Raw genomic sequence first — 27,107 nt, forward strand, 5'->3', positions numbered from 1 at the left:
CTTAAAGGAGAGAAGGAGGCGTCGCCTGGCACTGCCCAGTCCCCCAGCTGGTGACCCTTGCCCTGCTGGGTATGGGGGCCCCACCTGGATGGGGGCAGGAGACAAAGTCGGCAGGAACCTGAAAGGACACGTGCTTCCTGAGCTTCTTCCTATAGTCAGGGTGGCCTAAGCGCGGCTGTCTGTGACTGCACCCTAAGTCTCTTTGCCTCGGTCCCCTTGCAGTCCCCGCCTGCTTCCCAAGCCGTGCTGGGAGCTGACGTCCCCTCGGAAGATCAGCCACAGGAGTGTGGACTGAGGTCTCCCCTTTCCCGGCCCCTGGTGACTGACGGTCTCTGTGTTGCCTTCCAGGACAGCCGTGAACGCTCAGTCGGGGGTGTGCACCCCGGCGGGGGGCCTGGTGACGGGTAAGGCCCCCCATCTTCCCCTTGTGCCCGCAGCCCTGAGAGTGGGAGAAAGGGAGGAGGGGGCCCACAGAGACGTCCCTTTGGCTCATGGGCCATTCGCCCCGGGACTGCACAGGGACTTGGGGGGCCACACAGGAGTAGGGGGACCACAGGAGACTGAGCAGGGGCTGGGGGCCTTGGCAGTCATCGCCCTACCCCCACCCCTGTCCCCAGTGGGCTCTGCTGAACAAGAGGCTGCTACGCTGCGTGCTGGGGGGACCCCCGAGGTCACCTGTGTTCCCGTGCCCCGCAGGAGTGCTGGTGCTGCTGTCTCTGGACTACCTGACCTCACTGTTCTACTACATCCCCAAGTCTGCCCTGGCTGCCGTCATCATCATGGCCGTGGCCCCGCTGTTCGACACCAAGATCTTCAGGACGCTCTGGCGTGTTAAGAGTATGTCCTTGTCCTACAGGGGAGAGCACTGTGATGCGGTGTCTGAACGCGGAGGGTGTCATTTATGCTACCCCATTTTCCTGCAGCCCCCTCTGTGGGGCTGGGACTGGGAAGTTAGGGCAGTCCCGGAACAGAGAAGTGGATGGCCAGGAGATGGCCCCAGAGATGGTCCCGAGGCTCAGTGGGAAGAGCTGGAGCTCCTTGTCCTGACACCTGGGGTCTTGAGGCGAGCACTGACCCGGGGGAGGGTCCCCTCCTGATCCCCCTGCCCCCATCCCTACCCTCCTTGCCACCCGCCTCCAGCCACCACTCTGCCCGGCCCAGCTGGGGGAGGGACAGGAGACGTCCCTGGTGACCAGCAGGGCCAGCGGAACAGCCTTGCACTCTGGCTCAGAATGGCAGTTCCTTTTTTTTTTTTTTTTTTTTTAATTGATCATTCTTGGGTGTTTCTCACAGAGGGGGATTTGTCATAGGACAATAGTGGAGGGAAGGTCAGCAGATAAACAAGTGAACAAAGGTCTCTGGGTTTCCTAGGCAGAGGACCCTGCGGCCTTCTGCGGTGTTTGTGTCCCTGGGTACTTGAGATTAGGGAGTGGTGATGACTCTTAACGAGCATGCTGCCTTCAAGCATCTGTTTAACAAAGCACATCTTGCACCACCCTTAATCCATTCAACCCTGAGTGGACACAGCACATGTTTCAGTTAGGGGTAAGATCAACAGCATCCCAAGGCAGAAGAATTTTTCTTAGTACAGAACAAAATGGAGTCTCCCATGTCTACTTCTTTCTACACAGACACGGCAACCATCCGATTTCTCAATCTTTTCCCCACCTTTCCCCCACTTCTGTTCCACAAAACCGCCATTGTCATCATGGCCCGTTCTCAATGAGCTGTTGGGTACACCTCCCAGATGGGGTGGTGGCCGGGCAGAGGGGCTCCTCACTTCCCAGTAGGGGCGGCCGGGCAGAGGCGCCCCTCACCTCCCGGACGGGAGCAGTTCCTTTAACTTAACACATTTTGTTTTGTTTGTGGAAGAAGCATGGAGTGGGTTCACCTAGCTTACTTGGCATTTTCCGGTTAGCCCCAGCAAGTTGCCAGGTGAAAGGATGGATAATTTTCTTGCATGCCCGTCGCATGCCAGGGCCTTTCACGTGCCAGTGCGCTGGGGCTCTAGAACAGCCCTGAAACGTGTTCGTGTGCCCGCGTGCAATGGGATGGCCGCTGCTGCTAGAAACCAAGGCTCAGCCAGGGTGGGGCAGGCCTGACCTATGCGTGCGGTGGAATCCCCCACAGGGCTAAGCCCGTGCACTTTGTCCCCAGGGCACCTTCTCCTTGGCCAGGTCTCAAGGGCTCACGTGGTCCCTGCCCCACTCCTCAGGCCAGCTCTGTGCCCTGACAAGCCCCTGCTGCTGCCCTCCCTGAGGTTGGAGGCCAGGGACCGGCCAGCAGGTCTCACCTGCGCTCAGCTCAGATGGGGAGGGCATTTCTTTCTTTCGACTTGAAGCATGGCCTGGTCAGCAGCTGCTGTCCCCAAGTCCTCAGGAGTGTCCTCGGGGGCTGCTTTGGGTCCATGAGCACCTTTACTCATATGTGGGGGGCAGAAAGCTGTCCCGCTGGTCAGCAGGGCCATGTTGGGGCCTCGGGCAGCTACCGGGCATTCCTCAGCTGCGCCCTTCTCCTAGGGCTGGACCTGCTGCCCCTGTGCGTGACCTTCCTGCTGTGCTTCTGGGAGGTGCAGTACGGCATCCTGGCCGGGGCCCTGGTGTCTCTGCTCATGCTCCTGCACTCTGCAGCCAGGCCTGAGACCAAGGTACCCCCCCGTGGCCTCTGAGTGGGGAGTGTGCTGGGGGCAGGATTCCTGGGCATGGTCTTAGGTTTTGAGGGTCCGGGGTGATTGTGGTCGTGGGTGCTGCTGAAGGGGACCGCTCGCTGGCAGGTGGGCAGTCACCTTGCTATAAACCATGGTGTTCTCCCACTGTGTGGGGGCCGTGGGGGTCTCCCCTTAGCACCCCTCTCCCGGTCCCCTGCAGCACGCTAGGTTGGGTGGGGGCTTCCCGCTTGGGACAGGCCAAGCCTGGTGGAGGCCACCCGGTCAGACCCGCCTCCAGGACTCACTCCTCCCCACAGGTGTCAGAGGGGCCGGTTCTGGTCCTGCAGCCGGCCAGCGGCCTGTCCTTCCCTGCCGCGGAGGCTCTGCGGGAGGAGATCCTAAGCCGAGCCCTGGAAGGTGCATGGGCGGGGGTCAGGGTGGTCTCAGGTCACTCCCCTGTCCTCTGCCCCCCACTCCCTGCTGTTCAGGACCCCAAGACCCTGTCCCCGGCGCTCTCCAGTCCACAAGGATTCAGGCATCTCTGAGTGGGCTGGACCGTCCTCTGTGGGCCTCAGCCAGTGGCTGCTGCAGCAAGGGTGGTGGCTCCCCACATATCACTCCTTCCCTGCCCCTAAAGTCCGGTTCCTGTTTCTGGGGGGTTGATTTTAGGGGAGCTAAGGGCCTGTGACTCCTAGGAGGGAAACAGCTGCTGCTGTCACCAAACAATTGTCTCTGGTCCTGCCACCTGAATCCCCCAACTGGGCGACTCAGCCGCCACGAGATGGAGCACTCTGGCCTCTCTGTCCCCTGCCCCTGGCCAGAGCCTCCTTTGGCCTCTGCAGAGCAGCTTTGGGCTGCTCTGGGTGGCGTGACCTGGCTCGGGCCTGTCTCCCCAGTGTCCCCGCCACGCTGCCTGGTCCTGGAGTGCACCCATGTCTGCAGCATCGACTACACTGTGGTGCTGGGACTCGGCGAGCTCCTCCAGGACTTCCAGAAGCAGGGCGTCGCCCTGGCCTTTGTGGGCCTGCAGGTGGGTGTGCGCTGGGCTGCCTTAGGGGTTAGCAGCTGCCGGAAGGCCTTCCTGTGCCTGCCTCCCATGGCGAATGTGACATCTCTGGGCTGTGATGCTGGACGGCCCTTCGGCCGGTGCTGGCTCTGCTTCTGATTTAAACAGTTCTCGTCCCCATCTGGCCTTCCTCGTCCCTCCCTGTGGAAGGGGGAGCGGTGGCCCCCAGCCCTCCGAGGGGTCACGTTATGGCTTCTGGTCACTGCCACACTGTCCTTTGTGCTGGGGACACACAGTGAACGAGGGTCAGTCCCTGCTCTCGGGAATTGTATTTTAGGAAACAAAAAGAGACAGGTGAGGCTAGGCGTGGTGGCACACTCCTGGAATCCCAGCACTTTGGGAGGCCAAGGCGGGCAGATCACCTGAGGTCAGGAGTTCAAGACCGGCCTGGCCAACATGGTGAAACCCTGTCTCTACTAAAAATACAAAAAAAAACTAGTCAGGTGTGGTGGCGAGCGCCTGTAATTCCAGCTACATGGGAGGCTGGGAGAATCGCTTGAACCTGGGAGGCGGAGGTTGCAGTGAGCCGAGATCCCACTACTGTACTCCAGCCTGGGCGACAGAGTGGGACTCCATCTCAAAAACAAACAAACGAAAAAAAACAGGTGCTCACAGAATTTCATGAAAAACGTATTGTCAGGGCTTCCAGAGGCTGAAGACGGGTTTCTATGGAGACCGTCCTGTTCAGAGCCGCAGGTAAAGTGTAAGGGCTGGGTCCCAGGCCCTGCGTCTTAGGCCTCACCTAGGAGCCTTCTGAGCACTGCAGGGTCAACATCCCAGGGGTGTGGCCAGTGTTTGCAGAGAGGCAGGGGTCTCTGTTGCTGTGGTTAAATGTGTGCTCTCTGCCAAGTCCTAGATGGCAGAACGTGGGGGACTAGGGCGTGTCCCCAGGCGCCCAGAGGAGACATTCATGAACTAGCCATGGAACAGGAGGCCAAGTGACCCGTATACCCCAGGTGTGGACCACAGCCGACCCTTGTCAGAGTTTCCTTCGTTCCCAACCTGGCCCACGAGGCTAGTGTTATCTTCATCCCCATGTCCAGAAGAGGTCACTGAGGCCCAGAGAAGCCAGGTAATCTGCCCACGGTCACACAGGATGGTGGGCCCGGCTTCAGATTTGGGCATGTGCCTTCAGAACTTCGCTCATAAGTGTTACGTCCTGTGTCATATTTGCAGAGCACATGTCTTCATGGTCTATGGAGATGATTCACTTAAAAAAATACTCCTCTGACCCAGACATGGTGGCTCACACCTGTAATCCCAGCACTTTGAGAGGCCGAGGCGGGAGGTCAAGGGTTTGAGACCAGCCTGGCCAACATAGTGAAACTCCGTCTCTACTAAAAATACAAAAATTAGACGGGCATGGTGGCGCACGCCTGTAATCCCAGCTGCTCAGGGGGCTGAGGCAGGAGAATCGCTTGAACCCGGGAGGCGGAGGTTGCAGTGAGCTGAGATCGCGCCATTGCACTCCAGCCTGGGTAACAAGAGTGAAACTCCGTCTCAAAAACAAACAAACAAACAAAAAGTCCTCTGGGCCAGGCGCTGTGGCTCACACCTGTAATCCCAGCACTTTGGGAGGCCGAGGTAGGAGGATCATTTGAGGCCAGGAGTTTGAGACCAGCCTGGGCAACATGACGAAACCCCATCAAAAAAATAGGAAAAAATAGCTGGACGTGGTGGCGTGCACCTGTAGCTACTCAGGAGGCTGAGGTGGGAGGATCACTTGAGTCTGGGAGGTTGAGGCTGCAGTGAGCCATGATCGTGCCACTGCACTCCAGCCTGAGCAATGAGCAAGACCCTGTCTCAAAAAACAAAATTAAAAAAAAAAAAAAATCTTCCTCTGACAGCATTCCCCTGGGGCTGCGTTTCTTCTCACCATTCACTGGTATGGAGGTGAAGCCATACCTCTCCGGGAGACTCTGAGATGGCATGTCTGCCAGGCTGCTGACCCGTGTGCTACAGAGGAACATCCCTGCCCTGGCTAAAGTCTGTCTGTCCCTCAGGTCCCCGTTCTCCGTGTCCTGCTGTCCGCTGACCTGAAGGGGTTCCAGTACTTCTCTACCCTGGAAGAAGCAGGTGGGCACAGTCAGACATCCTGTGGCTTTGGTGATTTTGTAAAAATCATAAATGCTTATTGTAAAAAATATGGGAAACCAGCTGGGCACAGTGGCTCACGCCTGTAATCCCAGCACTTTGGGAGGCCGAGGCAGGTGGATCACCTGAGGTCAGGAGTTCGAGACCAGCCTGGCCAACATGGTAAAACCTCATCAGTACTAAAAATACAAAAATTAGCTGGGTGTGGTGGCACGCACCTGTAGTCCCAGCTATTCGGGAGGCTGAAGCAGGAGAATCGCTTGAACCCAGGAGGCAGAGGTTGCACTGAGCCGAGATTGTGCCGCTGCACTCCAGCCTGGGTGAAAGAGCGAGACTCTGTCTCAAAAAAAAAAAAAAAAAAAAAAAACAGGAAACCACCTCCACCCCAGTCCACTTTGGTGATCACTCCATACCCCTCCCCTAAACACGCATATGTACCTGCCTGTCAGGATGTGGATATATGTTTGCGGTTTTACGTAAATGGGACCATTTCATACCTGGTGCTCTGGAACCCACATTTTTCATGCAGAAGGTTGGAAGGATGTCCTTCCAGCCAAAAGTCCACATCCCGGGGGATCAGGACAGAGCAGGGCCGGGTCAGGAGATCCAGAAGCCCTGGGACAGAAGGTACGGGAGGGACAGGAGCAGGGTGGGTGCTGAGCCTTGAGACAACAATCGCAGGAGGTCTGAGCCGCAGCAGGTGTCAACAAGAGGATGGGCCAGAGATGCAGAGCATCCACCCCAGGCCACACAGCAGGGGCCAGAGGGTCCCAGGCCCCAGTGCTAGGCCTCTTCCTCTTCCACTGAGGTCACAGCTGAAGCTGGGTCAGCTCCGTGAGAGTGAGGGGTGGCGGATGTTGTACTGACTTCCTTGGCTCAATGTGACGTCAGGGAGATTCACCCATGTTGTTGTAGAATCAGCTCAGATGCAGTGCACTGGAGATGGATAAGCAGAATGTGGCCTGGCCGTGGGATGGGAGGGTACCCTGAGCAGTAAGAAAGGGCCGTTAGTCACCTGAAAAATATGCTTACAGAGACTCAGGTGAGACCCTCATGGAGTTAGTGACACTGGCCTGGGTGGCCCACAGCTCCTTCCTGCACACCTTCCAGGACCCTGGAAGGCCCTCCTTAATCCCTTCCTGTGAACTGACCCATCCCCACTTCTGAGCTTTTAGTGCTTGAAACATTTATTGTATTTTCTGCAGAGAAGCACCTGAGGCAGGAGCCAGGGACCCAGCCCTACAACATCAGAGAAGACTCCATTCTGGACCAAAAGGTTGCCCTGCTCAAGGCATAATGGGGCCACCCGTGGGCATCCACAGTTTGCAGGGTGTTCCGGAAGGTTCTTGTCACTGTGATTGGATGCTGGATGCCGCCTGATAGACATGCTGGCCTGGCTGAGAAACCCCTGAGTAGGTAACCCGGGGAAGAGAAGGAAGCCAGGCCTGGAGGTCCACGGCGGTGGGAGTGGGGCTCACTGGCTTCCTGTGAGATGACTGGAAAATGACCTCGCTGCTGTTCCCTGGCATGACCCTCTTTGGAAGAGTGGTTTGGAGAGAGCCTTCTAGAATGACAGACTGTGCGAGGAAGCAGGGGCAGGGGTTTCCGGCCCGGGCTGTGCGAGGCATCCTGGGGCTGGCAGCACCTTCCCGGCTCACCAGTGCCACCTGCGGGGGAGGGACGGGGCAGGCAGGAGGCTGGGAGGCGGGTCCGCTCCTCTTGTCTGCGGCATCTGTGCTCTCCGAGAGAAAACCAAGGTGTGCCAAATGACGTCAAGTCTCTATTTAAAAATAATTTTGTGTTTTCTAAATGGAAAAAGTGATAGCTTTGGTGATTTTGTAAAAGTCATAAATGCTTATTGTAAAAAATACAGGAAACCAGCCCTCACCCTGTCCACTTGGGTGATCATTCCAGACCCCTCCCCAAACATGCATATATACCTGTCCGTCAGTGTGTGGATGTATGTTTACAGTTCTACATAAATGGGATCATTTTATACATGGTGCTCTGGAACCCACATTTTTCATGCAGTCATTTGCAGTGAATTATTTATTGTGATAATAAATAGCATTAGAATACAAGATTTTTAATGTCTGCGTGGTATTTTGGTCTATATATGCATCATAATTGACTTACCGAGCCCTCTGTTCAACGTGTGCGTGGGTTAGAGACGGGATCGTGCCTCCTTTAGATGTGTAAGTTGAAGCCCTTGCCCTCTATGTGACTGCGTTTGGAAACAGGGCTTTTAGGGGGTAACTGGGTTTAATGAAGGTCATAAAGGTGGGCCCTGAACCGATAGCTTTAGTGTCCTCATGAGAAGAGACGCCAGAGAGCTCGTTCTCTGCACCCTCACACCCCAGGGAACTCCATGAGAGGACACGGCAAAACCAGGCCACGCGCCCACCAGGAAGAAAGGCCTCATGAGGACCCCAGCCTCCAAAACTGGGAGAAGATGAATCTCTGTGCTAGGCCCCGCAGCCTGGGGTGATCTGTGACGGCGGCCTGAGCAGGTGAGGACTGCCTGCATGTTTGTATTTTTATGAATGCTTTGATTGAGTCTGGGGGTGAATCCCTGGAGGCCTGTGACAGCCTCAGAGGTGTGTTCACCCTGCACTTTCTTCAAGAAGAATGTGGCCTGCCCTGCTGAGCCTCGTTCTGCCCGTTCTGCCTGGGCAGTCCCGGCCAATGTCAGCGCAGCAAGGGGAGGGCCTCTGTAACCAGGGCTGCTGGCTGCGGGGCTCCCCATTGGACATGGGAGCGGACATTGGAGTGTCCTTCATCCGCGTCACTCTTCCAGGTCCCTTGTCTCCCATTTTCCTTCCTTCCTTTCCTTCCTTTCCTTCCTTTCTTCCCTTTCTTTCCTTTCTTCCTTCCTTTCTTTTTTTCCTTCCCTTTCTCCCTTTCTTCTCCCTCCATCCCTTTCTTCTCACTGTGTTCCCCAGGCTGGTCTTCAACTCCTGGGCTCAAGCAATCCTCTTGCCTCAGCCTCTGGTGTGGCTGGGACCACAGACACATGCCACCACGCCTGGCTAATTTGTTAATTTTTTTTATAGAGACAGGGTCTCACTTTGTTTCCCAGGCTCGTCTCAAACTCCTGGGCTCAAGTGATACTCCAGCTTCAGCCTAAAGTGCTAGAATTAAGGTGTGAGCCACCATGCCTGCCCCTCTCTCATTCGCAAGTGAACTGTTCACCCCTGCCCTCCAATCCATGTCGTTTCTGACCTCAGGCAGCTTCTCTTTCTACATAAAGTGAACCTGTCCCAAAGGTGTGCTCACTGGGCCCCCCTGCCAGGGCTGGAAGAGGCAGCAGTCCACATTTGGCTTGCACTCACATACCAAGGGCATCCATGCTTGAACCTAGACATGGTTCATTCACAGGGATGGGTGAAGGTAAACAGACTGTGGCGGGCACTAGGCACTATCAGTTTCATAAATCTGCATACCACCTATGACTCAGCGGTTATGTTTCTCGGAATCTACTCAAACATGCATGCTTGAGTCAGCCTTCCAGGAAGCAGGCACAAGGATGTTTCTCACAACTTGGTCAGTAATTTTAAGAAGTAGGAAGAAACCTGAGTTTCTCTGAATTCGGTAACATCTTGACTGTAGGACACGCGAATAATGCCGTGGAATATTGTGCAGCAGTTAAAAGAAATGAGGTGAAGGCCGGGTGTGGCAGCTCATGCCTGTTATCTCAGCACTTTGGGAGGCCGAGGCTGGTGGATCACTTAAGGTCAGGAGTTTGAGACCAGCCTGGCCAACATGGTGAAACCCTGTCTCTACTAAAAATACAAAAATTAGCTGACCTCTGTGACAGAGTGAGACTCTGCCTCAAAAAAAAAAAAAAAAAGAGAAATGAGGTGAAGCTTTAAGTTGTAACACTGATTTTGGGGTGGAATAAAGCAAGTTGCAGAATGATACCCATCTTAAGATGCTATTTGAGTGAACACACGGACCAAACAATTCTATGTTGGGTACAAATTTAAGAAAGAGTTCTAGGCTGGGCACGGTGGCTCACAACTGTAATCCCAGCACTCTGGGAGGGTGAGTCGGATGGATCAGGAGGTCAGGACTTCTAGACCAGCCTGGCCAATACGGTGAAACCCCATCTCTACTAAAAATACAAAAATTAGCCAGGCGTGTTGGCGCGTGTCTGGAGTCCCAGCTATTCAGGAGACTAAGGTAGGAGAATCACTTGAACCCGGGAGGCAGAGTTTGCAGTGAGCTGAGATCATGCCACTGCACTCTGGCCTGGGCAACAGAGCGAGACTCAAAAAATAAATAAATTAATTAATTAAATAAATAAGAGTTCTCTGCACTTTGGGAGGCCTGTAGTCCCAGCTACTCTGGAGGCTGAGGCAAGAGGATCACTTGAGCCTGGGGGGTCGAGGCTACAGTGAGTCCTGATTGTGTCACTGAAATCCAGCCTGGGCAACAGAGTGAGACCCCATCTCAAAAAAAAGAGAAAAAAGAAAATAGAGTTGTTGCAAATGTAATTAGTTCGAGTTAAAATGAGGCCATGCTGGAGTAGGGTGGGCCTAATCCTATATAAGCGGTGACTTCTTGTTTTTTGTTTTGAGACAGCCTCTCACTCTTGCCCAGGCTGGATTGCGGTGGCTTGACCAGTCGGCTCTCTGGCTCAAGTGATCCTCCTGCCTCAGCCTCCCAAGTAGCTGGGACCACAGGCATGAGCCACCATGCAGGGCAAATTTTTATTATTTATTATTCATCTATTTATTTATTTTTGAGATAGAGTCTCACTCTGTGGCCCAGGCTGGAGTGCAATAGTGCGATCTTGGCTCACTGCAACCTCCACCTCCCGGACTCAAGCAGTTCTCCTGCCTCAGAGAGTAGCTGAGATTGCAGGCATGCACCATCATGCCCGGCTAATTTTTGTATTTTTAGTAGACATGGGGTTTCACCATGTTGGCCAGGCTGTTCTCAGACTCCTGACTGCAAGTAATCTGTCCACCTCGGCCTCCCAAAGTGTTGAGATTACAGGGGTGAGCCACTGCGCCCAGCCACATTTTTAAATTTTGTGTAGAGACAGGGTTTTGCCATGTTGCCCAGGCTGGAAGTGGTGTGTTGTTGTTGTTGTTGTTGTTGTTTTGTTTTGTTTTGTTTGTTTTGAGACTGAGGCTTGCTCTGTCGCCCAGGCTGGAGTTCAGTGGCGTGATCTCGGCTCACTGCAAGCTCCGCCTCCCGGGTTCAGGCCATTCTCCTGCCTCAGCCTCCTGAGTAGCTGGGACTATAGGCGCCCACCACCTCTCCCAGCTAATTTGGAAGTGGTGTTTTTATAAAGGGAAATTTGGTCATCGATACACATGGAGCATGTGCTGTGAACATGAAGGCAGGGACAAGCCAAGGAACTCTAGCGACTGTCAGCTGAAGAACGTCGAGGTTCAAACGTTAATAAAGGCGAACTTGTTTCTCATAAAGGGTTGCAGCCTGCAAGGAGGTTTTTTTAAATTTTGTTTTGTTTTTGAGACGGAGTCTCATCCTGTAGCCCAGGCTGGAATGCAGTGGTATGATCTCGGCTCACTGCAAGCTCCACTTCCCGGGTCCCGGTTCAAGCAGTTCTCCTGCCTCAGCCTCTCGAGTAGCTGGGATTACAGGCACATGCCACCATGCCCAGCTAATTTTTTGTGTGTTTTTAGTAGAGACGGGATTTCACCATATTGGCCAGGCTGGTCTTGAACTCCTGACCTTGTGATCCGCCCGCTTTGGCCTCCCAAAGTGCTGCGATTACAGGCGTGAGCCACTGAGCCCGGCTGGAGGCTCTTCTTGTAGCCTGGGAAGCATGGCCGGCACTTGGAGGGAGGGAGGGAGGGAGGGAGGGAGGGAGGGAGGGAGGGAGGGAGGGAGGAGTAAGACAGGAATTTACTCTGAAAGGGTTGGCCAAGTATACATGCTCAATAGGTTACAGGAGGGGCTAGGAATATTCATGAAGGAATCGCATATGCATGAGCATTAGGCTTACATGTATGAAAAATACAGCAACATATGACCCATGTTCACTTTGGGGAGAAAACTTAACAGTTAAATGCATTATAATCAGGCCCTATACATGAAAAGGTGACATGTAGGGTACAAGTCCACGAAGTGCACATCCCCAGGAGGCCCGTCAGAACCACAGAAACAAGACCAGGTGGCGGGTGGGCACAGTTAGTGGAGGCATCCTCAGCAGAAGGCCCGTCAGAACCACAGAAACAAGACCAGGTGGCGGGTGGACACAGTTAGTGGAGGCATCCTCAGCCTCTGATAGGACGGAGTGATGATTAGTAAGAGGGCTGGGGCGGGGAAGCAGGTGGGACACGGCCAGCCTCTGTCCTGCTGTGGCCGGGACTTGAATATTTTGTTGTTGTTGTTGTGTTTTAGCCAAAAGAGGGTCTGTTAGTCTCTGTCAAAGAGTTTCAGGACTTTTAATTCAGTCCACACCAGTGATCACCAGGAGCCAGGAGCGAGGCCTGGGACGGATACTCCTTTATAGCCTCGGCAGGATCTAATGCTGCCAACACCCTGATCTTGGGCTTCTGGCCTCCAGAGCTGTGAGACGGTACATTTCTGCTGTTTGGGGACTAAACTCTGATTTTTTTTATCTTGCCCAAATTCCTACCTAAGGCATCTGGGGAGTCATACTTTACAAACCATACATTCTCAGTGTCAAGCGTGTCCGTGTGAAGAGACCACCAAACAGGCTTTGTGTGAGCAATAAAGCTTTTTAATCACCTGGGTGCAGGCGGGCTGAGTCTGAAAAGAGAGTCAGTGAAGGGAGATAGGGGTGGGGCCGTTTTATAGGATTTGGGTAGGTAGTGGAAAATTACAGTCAAAGGGGGTTGTTCTCTGGCTGGCAGGGGTGGGGGATACAAGGTGCTCAGTGGGCCAGGATGAGCCAGGAGAAGGAATTTCACAAGGTAATGTCATCAGTTAAGGCAGGAACAGGCTATTTTCACTTCTTTTATGATTCTTCAGTTACTTCAGGCCATCTGGATATATACGTGCAGGTCACAGGGATATGATGGCTTAGCTTGGGCTCAGAGGCCTGACACATGGCCTGTGACACAGCCCTCAGGAGGCCCTGAGAACATGTGCCAAGGAGGTTGGGTGCAGCTTGGTTTATACATTTTAAGGAAGCGTCAGACATCAATCAAATGCATTTGAGAAATGCATTGATTTGGTCCAGAAAGGCAGGAAAATTTGAAGCGGTGGGGGCAGGGGGCTTCCAGGCTGTAGGTAAATTTAAACATTTTCTGGTTTACAATCGGTTGAGTTTATCTAAAGACCTGGGATTAATAGTAAGGAAATGTTCAGGTTAAGATAGAACACCGTGCTGAGCAGCACTCCGGCCCAGCACTATTACGTGGGCAAGAGGCAAAGCTCCAAGGGCTTAGTGTACCTGCTGCAGCAGCTGGTAGGGGCAGACTGTGATCACGGAGACAGCACTGTCCCGCAGAAAAATCATGCAAGCCACCAACGTGAGCCATGCAAGTCATTTAAACATTTCGACTAGTCATACTGAAAAAGTCAAAAGAAACAGTTGAAATTAACTGTTTAGAGACAAAGTCTCACTCTGTCGCCAGGGCTGGAGTGCAGTGGTGCAGTCAAGATTGGTGGGAGGAAAAAGCAGGTTTTAATCGGAGACCCAGCAAAGCGAGAAGATGCCCAACTAGCGTTCTAAAGTGTCACCTTGGCTGGGCGCAGTGGCTCATGCCTGTAATTCCAGCACTTTGGGAGGCCAAGGCAGGTGGATCACCTGAGGTCAGGAGTTTGAGACCACCCTGGCCAACATGGAGAAACCCCGTCTCTACTAAAAATACAAAAATTAGCCAGGTGTGGTGGCGGGTGCTTGTAATCCCAGCTACTCGGGAGGCTGAGGCATGAGAATCACTTGAACTGGGAGGTGGAGGTTGCAGTGAGCCAAGATCACGCCACTGCACTCCAGCCTGGGGTATAGAGTGAGACAGTCTCCAAAAAACAAACAAATAAAATAAATAAAAATAAAGTGCCACCCTAAAATTGAAAATTTATCCTCAGGTTTTGTGTGCTTGTTAGTTTTTGAGGCAAGATCTCACTTTGTCATCCAGGCTGGAGTGCAGTGGTATGATCACGACTCACTGCAGCCTGGAGCTCCCTGGGCTCAAACGATCCTCTTGCCTCAGCCTCTTCAGGTGCACCACCACGCCCAGCTAATTTTTTTAAATGACTTTTTTGTAGAGATGGGGTCTCTCTATGTTGCCCAGGCTGCCATCGAGTTCTTCTAGGGAAACTTGCCGTGGGCACCGTGGGGAGTGGGGTAGGGGCAGGGTCTGTGTCTTGTTCCCATGGCTGTCGCGGGCAGTTGTCGGTTAGGAGGGGTGGCTGGCGAGGATGTTGGACTAATTGTTGGCGACCCCCCGCCCCAAGCAGGAGCATTCAGCTGGGGCTCCGCGCCGGGAATTGTTTCAGGATGAGGGTCCCCTCTGGAATGCGCAGAGGGGCGCAGTGTCCAGAGAGAGACGGGATGAAGGGGTGAGAGGAGAAGGAAGAAAAAGAAAGTGGGTGATTTTAATACGGAGGTCCCTGGTTACACCATGAGCCTCACAGATGGGAAAACTGAGGCACGGGGGATGGTGCGGGCCGCCGTGGCCCCTCCATCATCAGTGACAGAGCGCTCCGCGCGGGGCCGCGGAGGTCCCTTAATCTGCAAAGGCCCCCACGTGGCGCGCTGACGACGTCCACTGCACCCGCCGGGCGCCCTCTGGGCCGCTCCCAGGCTGGCCGCCGGCTCTGCGCGGCCGCAGACACTGTCCGAGGTGCTGGGCGCCGGGGCAGGGGGCACGCCTGTCCCGCCCCACTCGGCTGCTCGGGCCTGCCCGGGGTCTGGGCTTCCGGGAGACCCGCATGCGCCCCACGCCTGGCGGGAACCGAGGCCCCTCCCGCGCCTGTACCCGGCGCGCAGCGGCCCGAGGCGCCTCCCGGGGGCGGGGGCCCGGAGTCACTGGGAGGCGCCACCGGCGGGGAATTCCGCACACGCCTGCGCGGGGCCAGCGGCGGCGGGCAGGGCGGGCCCAGGGCCCCGTGACCCGAGGGGCGACAGCGCGCGGCAGGCGGCGAGCTCGGGGACCGCAGGTGCGAGCGGGCGCGGAGAGTCTCCCGGGGCGGGGAGCGGGCTAGGATGCAGTGGGCCCCGCGGGCCGGCGGGCCGGGTCCCGGGGAGCGGCGCCTGCGTCCGGATGCCCCTCCCGGCCGCCTCTTCCTGCCGGCTCCAAGTTTCGGTTTCGCCGCCGGGGTGCCCGGTCCAGCCCCGCCCGCGGCGCCCACTGACCCTGTTCCCCGGCTGCGGGAGGGGTCGAGGTGGGGGCAGCGGGCACCCCTGGGACCCCGGCGACATCCCCGGAGCGCAGAGCGCGGAGGAGGCTTTGCGCCCCGGCAGTGCTGCCCCCGGGAAGTGGCCGGGGCACGGGGGGTGTAGTGGAAGGGGACAGCCGGACCCGGGCCTGCAGGTCCGCCCGGGAATCCTGCGCCTGTACGAATGGCAACAACGGAAAAGTGAAGTTGCAAAAACAGACTCCTAACTTTTACGAGGGAGGCATCGCCCCGTCTGAACCGCACCGCGCAGCGTCCTTCCGACTTGGCGAAGTCGCCCGAGCGCGGGGCTCAAGGCCAGGGTGGGCACCCCTCCCAGATGGCTGCCTGCAAGCCGGCGGGCCGGGCCCTGGGGGAGTCCAGGGCGGGAGGGGAAGGAGCTGTGCAAACATGGTGGTGGCCCTTCCCTGCCCCCACCTTGTTGACTTTGGTTGTGGTTGGGGGATGGGCTTTGATTTGGGTGGCAGTGTCTGTGCTTGGGGAAGAATGTCAGAGAAAAGACAGGAAGCGGATTGAATGCAGCAGTGTTGGGTGCCTGGGGCGCTCTCTTGGGTCTTTCGGCCCCTAGAGCAGATGGAACAATAAGATGCTTTAGGGGGCCGGGCGCGGTGGCTAATGCCTGTAATCCCAAAACTTTGGGAGGCCAAGGCGGGTGGATCACCTGAGGTCAGGAGTTCGAGACCAGCCTGGCCAACATGAAACCCCGTTTCGACTAAAAACACAAAAAATTAGCCGGGTGTGGTGGCGCATGCCTGTAACTCCACCTACTTGGGAGACTGAGGCGGGAGAATCGCTAGAGCCCGGGAGGCGGAGGTTGCAGTGAGCTGAGATTGCCCACTGTACTCCAGCCTGGGTGAAACTGTCAAACAAACAAAAAATGCTTTATGGAGGATTTTTCGAGTTTTCTGGTCTGTGGTTCCCCACTGTAGCATTGGAGAAGGAAACACTTCGGGTGGAAAGAAAGAGGCCTGGGCGGTGGGGAGTCATTGAAGGTGTTTGAGGGAGGGAGTGTCCACTGGTGGTTGCTTCAGGTAGAGTGTGGAGGGGAGGAGGTACGGTGGGAGCCAGGGCTTGGCTGTGGCAGGGGTGGGGGAGTTTTAAACTTTCCTTCTACTCTGAAGGAGAGATAATTTTCGTCTCTGGAATAAAAGGGCAGCAGACCTGGAGAAAAGGGATGCAAATTGTCCCATACACCTATTGGGAACCTCATCAAAGAGAAGACTGCAGAAGACAGATGATTGATGTTTTTATGGCATTGGGACAGGCGCTTGGGGCTGGAGAGGGGGTGTGCAGGGTTGTCTTGTTGCGCGGATAATCACTCAGGTGATCTCAGAGCTGCTCTCAGAGGAACTGGCGAGGCCGCAGGCACTCCTCTTGTGTGTCCCTGGGACCATTCCTAGATCCCTCTAGGCAGATAATGGGGCCTCAGAGAGAGCTTCTGCTCCATTCTGCTGTTTCGTGGTGTGGATTTCCTTTATAGCCTTTTACAAAAGGACAGCTTCCCAGAACTCCTGAGTATGTGGTTGCTCTGAATAGCCATCTCAAAATTGACCAAAGAATCTGTTTTGGGGTGGCATAGATTAGTCTCCCACACAGGTCAAGCCAGGGAACCCCACCCAGTGCCTCCGTCCCTCGTTCAGGCCCAGCCTCAGTGAGCCCACCCCAGTGGGAGGAGAGGGCAGGGCCAGGGCAGGGAGGGGGCCTGAGTGTCCTGGCTGCTGAAGGCACCACTCAGCTGCCGCTCCAGCCACTGCCCCAGTGGAGTTCTTTGGTTCGAAGCCAGCAGAAGAAGGTGGTGGGTGGGCCAGTGTGCCCTGAGGCTTCTTACTGGGGAGAGAGAGAGTCAGGTCCTCCACTGTTAGGTGGCCAAGCGCCCAAACGCCATCTCCACTCTCACCCTGGATGCAAGAAGTGACCCCGGAGGCCTGAGTCCTGGCCTTGGTCTGGTTTGATGCCATCCACCGCAGAGGCTGTTCTGAGGGCAGGTGGTCAGTACAGAGTGGCGCGCTTTGTGGATGGCAGCCTCCCCCCATTACTAGGAATCTGACTGCCAGCCCAGTAGCCCTGGGCTGCCTGCTCAGGCCCCATCACCTGTGGGGCAGGTGCTCTAGTCCCCTTAAGAGGATGAGGAGGGTGAGGCATCAGCAGGCTGAGCGCCTTGCTCAGGGCAGGCCGTGGGACCCTGCCGAACAGCACGTGGCCGCCCCACGCCTGCCTGGAGCATCCCCTATCCCCACCCAGCCCAACCCATGTTCTCAGCAGCAGGGATGGTTCTAGGCTGACTGAATGAGGGACCAGGGCAGAGACTGCAAAAGCTTGAGAGCCAAGGGGGCAGCACAGAGCGGGGAGGGGCTGGGCTTGGGCTGTGCTCCTGTTGGGTTTCCATTAACCAGGGGACCAGCTGGGCTGCTGTGATTTCACTTTCGCAGAAAATGAAACTGAAGCCGTGGTCACGTGACAGGAGATGTAGTATATAGCAGGCTGCCGGCGACTCCTGCTCTTGCTTCCGGATCTGCAGGGCAGTCCCAGCAGGACCCATGGAGTGTCCTTCGTGCCAGCATGTCTCCAAGGAGGAAACCCCCAGGTTCTGCAGCCAGTGCGGAGAGAGGCTGCCTCCTGCAGCCCCCATAGCAGGTGAGGCCCAGGGGTGCTGGTGGAGGCTGGGGCAGTGGGGACCCCTGGAGATGTCTCACCTCCCTTCCAGGAAATGGAAACCCTGGGCAGCAGGCAGCCCAGCTGGGGCCGAGGTCCTCTGTGGCTACTGAGGCTCTGTGGCTCTGAACAGCCATCTCAAAAGTGACCACAGAGTCTGTTTTGGGGTGGCATGGATTAGTCTCCCACACAGGTCAAGCCAGGGAACCACCACCCAGTGCTTCCGTCCCTCGTTCAGGCCTGGCCTGAGTGAGCCCACCCCAGTGGGAGGAGAGGGCAGGGCCAAGGCAGGGAGAGGACAAAACAAGAAGTTTTGTCGGGGTCTTTGCTGGAGGTTCCTGCTTTTTAAAATTTTCAGTTTCATTTCCTAGAGAGAGCTCACGGTTTTTCTTCCCCTTGGGAATGAGAAGTGTCGGGCTGAGCTGAGGGCTTCATAGAGAGTTTCAGAGAATGCTGCAGGGAAGCAGAGTTTGAGGCTCTGCAGGGGTTGAGAGATCTGCCTGGGTTAGTTTTTGAGGGGCCGTGAGGGGGCCCCAGGACCTGTCCAGGCACCTCCCTGGCTCGGGAGGCCAGTGGAGAGACAGGAGCGGGGCAGTGTCAGGCGGGCCTTGCCTGCTGAGCATCTTGAGTCCATTCTCAATTTTGTTGGCTTCTGGGGCCTCAGACTGGTTCCCCTCCTCCAGGGTTTTAAACACCAACCCTATAACTAGCAGCCCCCAGACCTTCAGCCTTTCTGTGTCCAAAGCCCAGCCCCACCTCCACTGGTGAGGGCACCTCATTCTTCCAGCTGCTTCTATCGGACCCATCACCCTGGGGCCCTCTCCTTCCTCCATGCCCCACATGCAGAGGGCCCTGCTGGTCTCCCCGCCTCCACGCTGCATGCTGCCTTCCTGCTTCCTGCTCAGCACAGCAGACAGTCAAACCACAGACCCCCTTACAAGATCCGCCCCTGCCCCCGCTGTAACTCAGGACAAGCAGGAGCCCTTACGGTGGCCACAAGGTCCTACATAGACGGCTGCCCACCCCATTCCTCTTGGCTCCCTCTCCTGCCCCCAGAGCCCACCACCTTCTGGCCCTTCCTGGATACACCAGGTGTGCTTCCACCGCAGGGCCTTTGCACCACCCTTCCCCAGAGGGCGGCCTGGCTCCCTCCTTCCCCTCTTTCAGTCTTTGCCCAGCTGCTCGCCATGGGGACTCTCCGATTTTGTCCTTCAAGGGTGTGAGCCCCAGTCCTTCCATGTTTTTTTTTTTTTTTTTTTTTTTTAATAGGGAGTTTTTTTGTTGTTGCTCTGGCTGGAGTGCAGTGGCAAAATCTCAGCTCACTGCAACCTCTGCCTCCTGGGTTCAAGTGATTCTTCTGCCTCAGCCTCCCAAGTAGCTGGGACTACTGGTACCCACCACCACTCCCGGCTAATTTTTGTATTTTTAGTAGAGACGGGGTTTCACCATGTTGGCCAGGCTGGTTTTGAACTCCTGACCTCAGGTGATCCACCTGCCTCGGCCTCACAAAGTGCTGGGATTATAGGCGTGAGCCACCGCGCCCAGCCTAAGGGCTCCACTTCTATTAATAATAGTGCGGAGAGCACTGGTAGTGCGCAGCATGAACTGTTTCTAGAGGCATGCAAAGCAAATGCACTTGAGACTCCTGATTCACCACTTGTAAGAGGCCAGGAATTTGGTGACTCTGTACATGATGCTTTTGAACATTTATCGAAAACCAAGAAATACAGTGATGCTGGCTGGTTGCCCCCAGCGTCACTGAGAAAGTGGTGAAAAGGATGAACTCAGGGATTCGATGTCTGGGCTGCAGCTCTGCATAAATGATCTGAGAGTTTCTTAGTGTGCCCTGGGTCAGAATCTTCTCTCCTGTAGCCACAGGGTTGAAATTGTAGAAAATCGAGCACCAGCTCTCACGCGATTAGCTGAGTTAAAACGAAAGCTGATCTTCCAGGCATGCAGGGCGTCTGCCGTTAAAGTGGGGGCACTTAAGCCGGATGCCGTGGTTCACACCTACAACCCCAGCGTGTTTGCAGGCCAAGGTGGGAGGATCACTTGAGCCTAGGAGTTTGAGACCAGCCTGGGCAATGTAGAAAGACTCCATCTCTGTATTACAAGAAAAAAAAGTGAGGACATTGGGTGGCAAAGGAAGGGATCCTTCAAGTTGGGATGGGGACATGGGAAGCCCACGGCCAGGCTGGAGACATTGAGTTCCAAATGATATAAAGTTGGGTCAGGTTGAGTTTAGTAGTGTGGGCCCACTAGCAGAGATTATGCATTTCATGTTGCAGCTGGTAGAGTTAGGAAGGCCTCTGAGTCTTTGTTTGGTTGGCTGAAACATGGATCACAAGGTGGCCCACCTTGCTAGGCGTGGTGGTTCACGCCTGTAATCCCAGCACTTTGGGAGGCCGAGGTGAGTAGATCGCTTGAGCCCAGGAGTTCGAGAGCAGCCTAAGCAACATGGTGGAGCCCCATCTCTACAAAAAAAAAAAAAAAAAAAAACAAGAATTAGCTGGAGCAGGAGGATCACTTGAGCCTGGGAAGTCGAGGCTGCAGTAAGCCATGATTGTCCCACTGCACTCCAGCCTGGGTGACAGAGTGAGACCCTGTCTTAGAAGAAAAGAAAAGAAAAAAAAAGCCTTACAGTGGTCTCTCAGTGCTCAAATGAAAAGTCTCTTGCCTCTCACTTTACTTTTTAAAATTTTATTTCATTGTTTTGAGACAGAGTCTTGCTCTGTCACCCAGGCTGGAGTGCAGTGGTGCCATTTCAGCTCACTGCAACCTTCACCTCCCAGGTTCAAGCGATGTTCCTGCCTCAGCCTCCCACGTAGCGGGGATTACAGGCATGAGGCACCACCCTCAGCTATTTTTTATATTTTTAGTAGAGACGGCATTTCACCATGTTGGCCAGGTTGGTCTCAAACTCCTGACCTCAAGTGATGCGCCCACCTTGGCCTCTCAAAGTGCTGGGATTACAGGTGTGAGCCACCCACCGCACCTGGCCTCATGTCTCTCACTTTAAATCAAGAGTTAGACATGATTAAGCTTCTTGAGGAAGGCATGTTGAAAGCTGAGATAGGCTGATAGCTAGGCCTCTTGCACCAAATGGTTAGCCAAGTTGTAAATGCAAAGGAAAAGTTTTTGAAAGAAATTAAAAGTGCCCCCAGCACTTTGGGAGGCTGAGGTAGGTGGATCACCTGAGGTCAGGAGTTTGAGACCAGCCTGGCCAATGTGGTGAAACCCCGTCTCTATTAAAAATGCAAAAATTAGCTGGGTGTGGTGGCTCATGCCTGTAATCCCAGCTTCTTGGGAGGCTGAGGCACAAGAATTGCTTGAACCTAGGAGACGGAGGTTGCAGTGAGCTGAGATTGTGCCACTGCACTCCAGCCTGGGTGACAACAGCGAGACTCTGTCTCAAAAAAAAAAAAAAGAAAAGAAAAAAAAGAGACCATCCTGGCCAATATGGTGAAAACCCATGTCTACTAAAAATACAAAAATTAGCTAGGCATGGTGGCGTGTACCTGTAGTCCCAGCTACTCGGGAGGCTGAGGCAGGAGAGAATCACTTGAACCCAGGAGGTGGAGGTTGCAGTGAGCCGAGATCACGCCACTGCACTCCAGCCTGGCGACAGAGCGAGACTCCATCCCAAAAAAGAAAAAAAGTGCTACTCCAATGAACACACAAATGATTAGAGAGTGAAACAGCCTTATTGTGATATGGAGAGAGTTTGCAATGTCTGGAGAGGTCAAACCAGTCACAACATTCCCTTAAACCACACCCGAATCCACAGTAAAGCCCTAACTCTCCTGTAGCCACAATTCCACACAGGCTGACAGAGTTGAGGAAGCTGCAGAGAAGATCTTGAAGCTAGCAGAGACTGGTTTATGAGGTTTTAGGAAAGCAGTCCTCTCCATAACATAAAAGTGCAAGGTGAAGCAGCGAGTGCTGCTGGAGAAGCTGCAGTAAGTTCTCCAGATCTGGCTAAGGTTATTGATGGAGGTGGCTCTACTCAACAGCAGATTTTCTTTTCTTTTCTTTTTTTTTTTTTTTTTTTTTTTTTTTGAGACAGCGTCTTGGTCTGTCTCCCAGGCTGGAGTGCAGTGGCTGGTCCTCAGCTCACTGCAACCTCCGCCTCCCAGGTTCAAGCAATTCTCCTGCCTCAGCCTCCCAAGTAGCTGGGATTACAGGTGTGTGCCACCACTTCCGGCTAATTTTGTATTTTTTATTAGAGATAGGGTTTTTCCATATTAGCATTGCTGGTCTCCAACTCCTTGACCTCAAGTGATCCCCCTGCCTCTGCCTCCCAAAGTACCAGGGCTATAGGCATGAACCATTGCACCTGGCCAATTTTATTCTTTTTTAAGGCTGAGTAGTGTTCTGTTATGTATATGTACCACATTTTCTTCAACGTCCACTGTTGGATAGTTGGTGGATTCCATATCTTGGCTATTGTGAATCGTGCTACGGTGAGCATGGGCATGCATGGCAGGATTGCTGGAGCCCAGGAGGTCAATGCTGCAGTGAGCCGTGATCATACCACTGCACTCCAGCCTGGGTCGACAGTGAGACCCTGTCTCAGAAAAAAAAAAAAAAAAAAAAAGCAGTACTGCATCCCTGGAGGGACTGCAGGGATTAGTGCCACCACCAAGCACTCCAAAGATGCAGGGGTGGGGATTCCCAGTCACCTCCCCTATTTGGCCTTTGTGGAAGACGGGTGGATCTTGGGAATGAAAATGAATGATCGTAAGCTTAATCAAATGGTGATTTCTCAGCCTCCATAGTCGTGTGAGCCAATTCTCCTAATATATCCTCTCTCATCCATCTGTTTGTCCATCCATCCATCCATCCATTTATCTATCTGTCTGTCTGTCTGTCTATCTATCTATCTATCTGTCATCTGTCTTCTATCAATTATCCATCCATCCATTCATCCATGTACCTATCCATCCATCTTGTCTATCTATCCTATCTATCCATCTATCTAAAAGTCTGTATTAGGGTTCTCTAGAGGGACAGAACTAATAGGATCTATGTCTGTAAGAAAGGGAGTGTATTATGGAGAATTGGCTCACACAATCACAAGGTGAAGTCCCATGGTAGGCCGTCTGCAAGCTGGGAAAGAAAGAAGCCAGTAGTTGCTCAGTCTGAGTCCAAAAGCCTCAAAAGCAGGGAAGCCGACAGTGTAGCCTTCAGTCTGTGGCTGAAGACCTGAGATCCCCCTGGCAAACCACTGGCGTAAGTCCAAGTTTCCAAAGGCCAAAGAACCTGAAGTCTGATGTCCAAGGGCAAGAGGAACGTGAGGAAGCATCCAGCATTAGGAGGAAGATGAAAGCCAGAAGACTCAGCGAGCCAGCTTACCCCACCTTCTGCCTGCTTTGTTCTAGCCACGCTGGCAGCTGACTGGATGCTGCCCACCCACATGGAGGGTGGGTCTTCCTCTCCCAGGCCATTGACTCAAATGTCAGTCTCCTCTGACAACACCCTCACAGACACACCCAGAACAATACTTTACCAACTACCTAGGCATCCTTCAACCCAATCAAATTGACACCTGATATTAACCATCACACCGTCTATCCATCCCTCTACCCTATCTGTCCACCTCCCCTATCTATCTATCCACCTATCCATCTATCCTATCATCTATCTATCTAGCTATCCATCCATCCATCTATTCTATCTATCCATCCATCCATCCATCCATTCATCTATTCTATCTATCCATCCATCCTATCTTTCTATTCATCCATTCATCTATCCATCTATTCTATCTGTCCATCCATCTATACTATCTATCCGTCCATCCTATCTGTTTATCTATCATCTGTCTATCCATTCATCTAGCTTATCATCTATTCATCCATCCATCTATCCATCCATCCATTCATCTGTTCTATCTATGTATCTATCTTATGTATCTATCCATTCATCTATCCCATCTTATCTATCCATCCCATCTTATCTATCCATCCATGTATCTACCTATCTACCTGTCTACCTACCTACCTACATATTCTATAGTTCTGCTCTCTGGATAACCCTGTTCTATACTGTGAGTATTTAATGAGTTAACATGTACATTGTTTAGGAAGTGCTAGTTAAGTATGTCTCTTATTTCTGAATCCAGCTACTTATTTTTGTGATAATAAAAATGTAAATGCTGGTTGGCAAATGACCCACATGTTACAGGAGGACATAAAATAGCACGAAGTTTCCTCACCCTGGGCCAGGACTGTCACATTCCCCAGAGCAACACTGTAAACTGGTGTGTCCTCTTCTAGACATCTCCTCTGCGTGAATGTGTGCGCACACACACACACGTTAATGTGAGTGGCAGCTCATGCCCTGCGCATGCCTTGCTACTTTCATGTACAGCGGCTGAGGCCTCTAGTGGAGGACGGACCTCAGCAGCCTCCCTGGCTCTGCCACCCAGTAGGGCCTGACTCAGCAACAGGCCTATCCTGGGCACTTCCCTTGTCCTGCTGTTTTGCCGTGACATAGGCTGCTAGGCTGCATGCTTGCACGGAGACCTTGCCCTGTGAGCCAGGCTGGCCGTCTGGAGGACAGATTCCCAGCCACTAGCCTGCTGGCTTCAGGCTGGCACATTTACAATGCAAATCTCTTCAAATCCCCTGCACAAAGCTTCTCTGGCCACTCACTGGCCGCGTCTCTGTGCTCCCTGCCTTCTAGATTTCTACTCAGATTCTCTCCAGCGTTCAGAATGATGGATCTTGTCAATCTGTGCCGATCGTTGGGTGGAAATGGCACTGCAGGGCCTCCGTTCTGATTTCCTTCATCAGTAGGCATGGCAGGCATCTCTTTGGAAGTTAAGAGACCACATGTATGTGTATTTCCTTGAGCGGCCTGTCTTTAGGGAAGCTCGTTTTGCTTTGGTTGGTCCTTGTGATTGTTGGGACTGTTTATACTGGGCACAGCCTGAAACCCAGCTCTCCTAGGCTTGCTCAGCAAGAGAAACGTGCTGGGCCACCGTTGCCCAAGTCCAGGCTTGAGGGGTTCAAGTGTACTAGGGCTTTGCTCCATTTCTCTGATCCTGACAGCTCTGCCCTTCTCCACTGCCAGCTTTGTCTGCAGGTGGAGGAGAACAGACAGTGGTTTCCCAGCACCACCTCATGGTCTTTCCAGGATGCACTGAGTGGCAGAAACTCCAGTAAGGATCCAGAAGGATGGATGCTTCCATACTTCTTGCTGGTTGGCCCTTCCCTTAGTCAATCACTAGTGCCAGGGTAAATATCGGCCCTGATTGGATTAGGCTAGTCAGGGCCCGCCCCTGGTGGGAGGGTAGGTTGGTGGGAGGGGCAGGCTCAGAATCCCTGGTGTAGGTGAAACAGCAGCTCTCAAAGGATGGGGCCTTGGGCCGCCTGTTGCAGATCTTTTTCCAGCTCTTACTTTCTGGCTGTGATGTTTCATGTGTGTCTTATGTATGTAGACGTTTAGAGGATTTGTTATCAATTTTGAGTCCTGCTAAGGAACTTCACGAATTCTTGAGCTCTTGGCTACGCCAACACTGGGTACTCAAAGGGAAAAAGGTCTGCGTGGTCCCTGCCCTCCAGATCTCAGAGGAGGAGAGGGCAGTGACGAAACCAGGTGCTGGAAACGGGCGTGGGGATGAAGTGTCCAGACAGGGGCGCAGCTGGGACTGGCTTGGGGCCTTGGAGAAGGGTCTGTGGGGATCAGGCAGAGGGAAGGTTCTGTACAGAAAAGCAGGCTTGGCCTGGCACCATCTGGAGTGTGTGTCAGGGAGAGGTGGGGTCGTCCAGACCCAGGATTGAAAACAGGGACTCCTTGAAGGGTGTTTTCGTCCATTTTCTGTTGCCATAAGAGTACCCGAGCCTGGGTAATTGAAAAAGAAAAGGCCGGGTGTGGTGGCTCAAGCCTGTAATCCCAGCACTTTGGGAGGCCGAGGTGGGCGGATCACAAGGTCAGGAGTTCAAGACCAGCCTGACCAACATGGCGAAACCCCGTCTCTACTAAAAATACAAAAAAAATTAGCTGGGTGTGGTGGCGCATGCCTGTAATCCCAGCTACTCTAGAGGCTGAGGCAGCAGAATCGCTTGAACCCAGAAGGTGGAGGTTGCAGTGAGCCGAGATTGCACCACTGCACTCCAGCCTGGGTGACAGAGCGAGACTCCGTCTCAAAAAAGAAGAAAAAAGAAAAGAGGCTGGGTGGGGTGGCTCACACCTGTAATCCCAGCACTTTGAGAGGCCAAGACGGGTGGATCATGAGGTCAGGAGTTCAAGACCATCCTGGCCAAGATGCTGAAACCCCTGTCTCTACTAAAAACACAAAAATTAGCCGGGTGTGGTGGCATGCACCTGTAATCCCAGGTACTTGGGAGGCCGAGGCAGGAGAATTGCTTGAACCTGGGAGGCAGAGGTTGCAGTGAGCCGAGATTGTGCCTCTGCACTCCAGCCTGGGCGACAGAGCAAGACTCTGTCTCAAAAAAAATAATAAAATAAAATAAAAAAAGAAAAAGAAAAAAGAGGTTTATTTAGCTCACAGTTCTGCAGACTGAGAAGTTCAGGGCCTGGCCCTGGTGTCTGGTGAGGGCTTTTGTGCCACGTGGCAGAGTAGGCCGACGGGGATGCTGACAGCTGTGAAAGACTAAGCCTGATGGGGCATCTTGACTTCATAACAACCCACCTGGCGGGTGCTAATCCATTCCCGAGGGGAGTAAACAAGCCTCTCAAGAGTAAACCCATGGCCGCAAACGGCACCAAGCCATTCGTGAGGGATTTGCCCTCACGACCCACAGACCTCCCCCAGCCCTGCCTCCCAGCACTGGCATACTGGGGATCAACATGAGTTTTGGTGGGGACGGACAAAGTGCGTCCACACCACAATGAAGGCTAGAGTGAGTGTGGGTCTGGCAGAGTGGGTGCTCCATGCTGTCTGCATGGCAGCTCTGCATGGGTGAGAATCTGGAGGCAGAGCAGCTGGGCGGGCAGATGCCTTAGTGCCAGGACAAGGGAAGCAGTGGGAGACCCCTGGGCCGCCACTGGGAGAGTGCCCACCCTGGGGAAGACAGGAGGAATGTCTACAGTAGGGGAGGAAAGCGTAACAGGCTCTGTTTTAGAGGTGCCCGAGGTGCGCTGACATCCTAGTACAGAGTCAGGTGAATCCACTCGTGGACATTGGGAGGAAAGGGCTGGATGCTAGGATGGCGCAGTCTTTCTCTCTGATTCACCCCTTGTTGTGATGAAACTGGGGTCCCTGGTTCCCTCCTACCCACCTGGAGCAGAACCCCTACCCTGCTCATATCAACAGGCCCAATGCAGGACCTCGGA

The 27,107-nt window shown here is 54.0% G+C and overlaps 2 protein-coding genes across 15 annotated transcripts in view; both read left to right on the plus strand.

Annotated features, from left to right (window-relative positions):
- The window catches only part of SLC26A11 (solute carrier family 26 member 11), a 33,378-nt gene extending 25,490 nt beyond the window's left edge, over positions 1-7,888 (plus strand). For 6 of the 9 annotated variants that reach the window (XM_034943051.4, XM_063599451.1, XM_063599446.1 and 3 more), the window contains 7 exons: positions 349-404; positions 697-837; positions 2,520-2,647; positions 2,965-3,064; positions 3,544-3,677; positions 5,717-5,789; positions 7,013-7,888. In XM_034943051.4, the coding sequence (XP_034798942.1) occupies positions 349-404; positions 697-837; positions 2,520-2,647; positions 2,965-3,064; positions 3,544-3,677; positions 5,717-5,789; positions 7,013-7,104 (724 nt within the window). In that variant the 3' untranslated portion in view covers positions 7,105-7,888. Of the gene's footprint in view, positions 1-348; positions 405-617; positions 838-2,519; positions 2,650-2,964; positions 3,065-3,543; positions 3,678-4,563; positions 4,670-5,560; positions 5,790-7,012 lie in introns of those variants that run through there. The other 3 variants (XR_010110735.1, XM_055102310.2, XM_063599448.1) reach the window with 3 other exon arrangements.
- A 6,695-nt stretch (positions 7,889-14,583) lies between these two features.
- RNF213 (ring finger protein 213) overlaps positions 14,584-27,107 on the plus strand; it is a 136,064-nt gene continuing 123,540 nt past the window's right edge. Inside the window, exons 1-2 of one of the 6 annotated variants that reach the window (XM_063599454.1) lie at positions 14,584-14,915; positions 17,582-17,786. In XM_063599454.1, the coding sequence (XP_063455524.1) occupies positions 17,690-17,786 (97 nt within the window). In that variant the 5' untranslated portion in view covers positions 14,584-14,915; positions 17,582-17,689. The other 5 variants (XM_008956539.5, XM_008956536.5, XM_003831141.6 and 2 more) reach the window with 5 other exon arrangements.

The sequence above is a fragment of the Pan paniscus genome, chromosome 19, assembly GCF_029289425.2.
Source record: "Pan paniscus chromosome 19, NHGRI_mPanPan1-v2.0_pri, whole genome shotgun sequence".
Taxonomy (NCBI): Eukaryota; Metazoa; Chordata; class Mammalia; order Primates; family Hominidae; genus Pan; species Pan paniscus.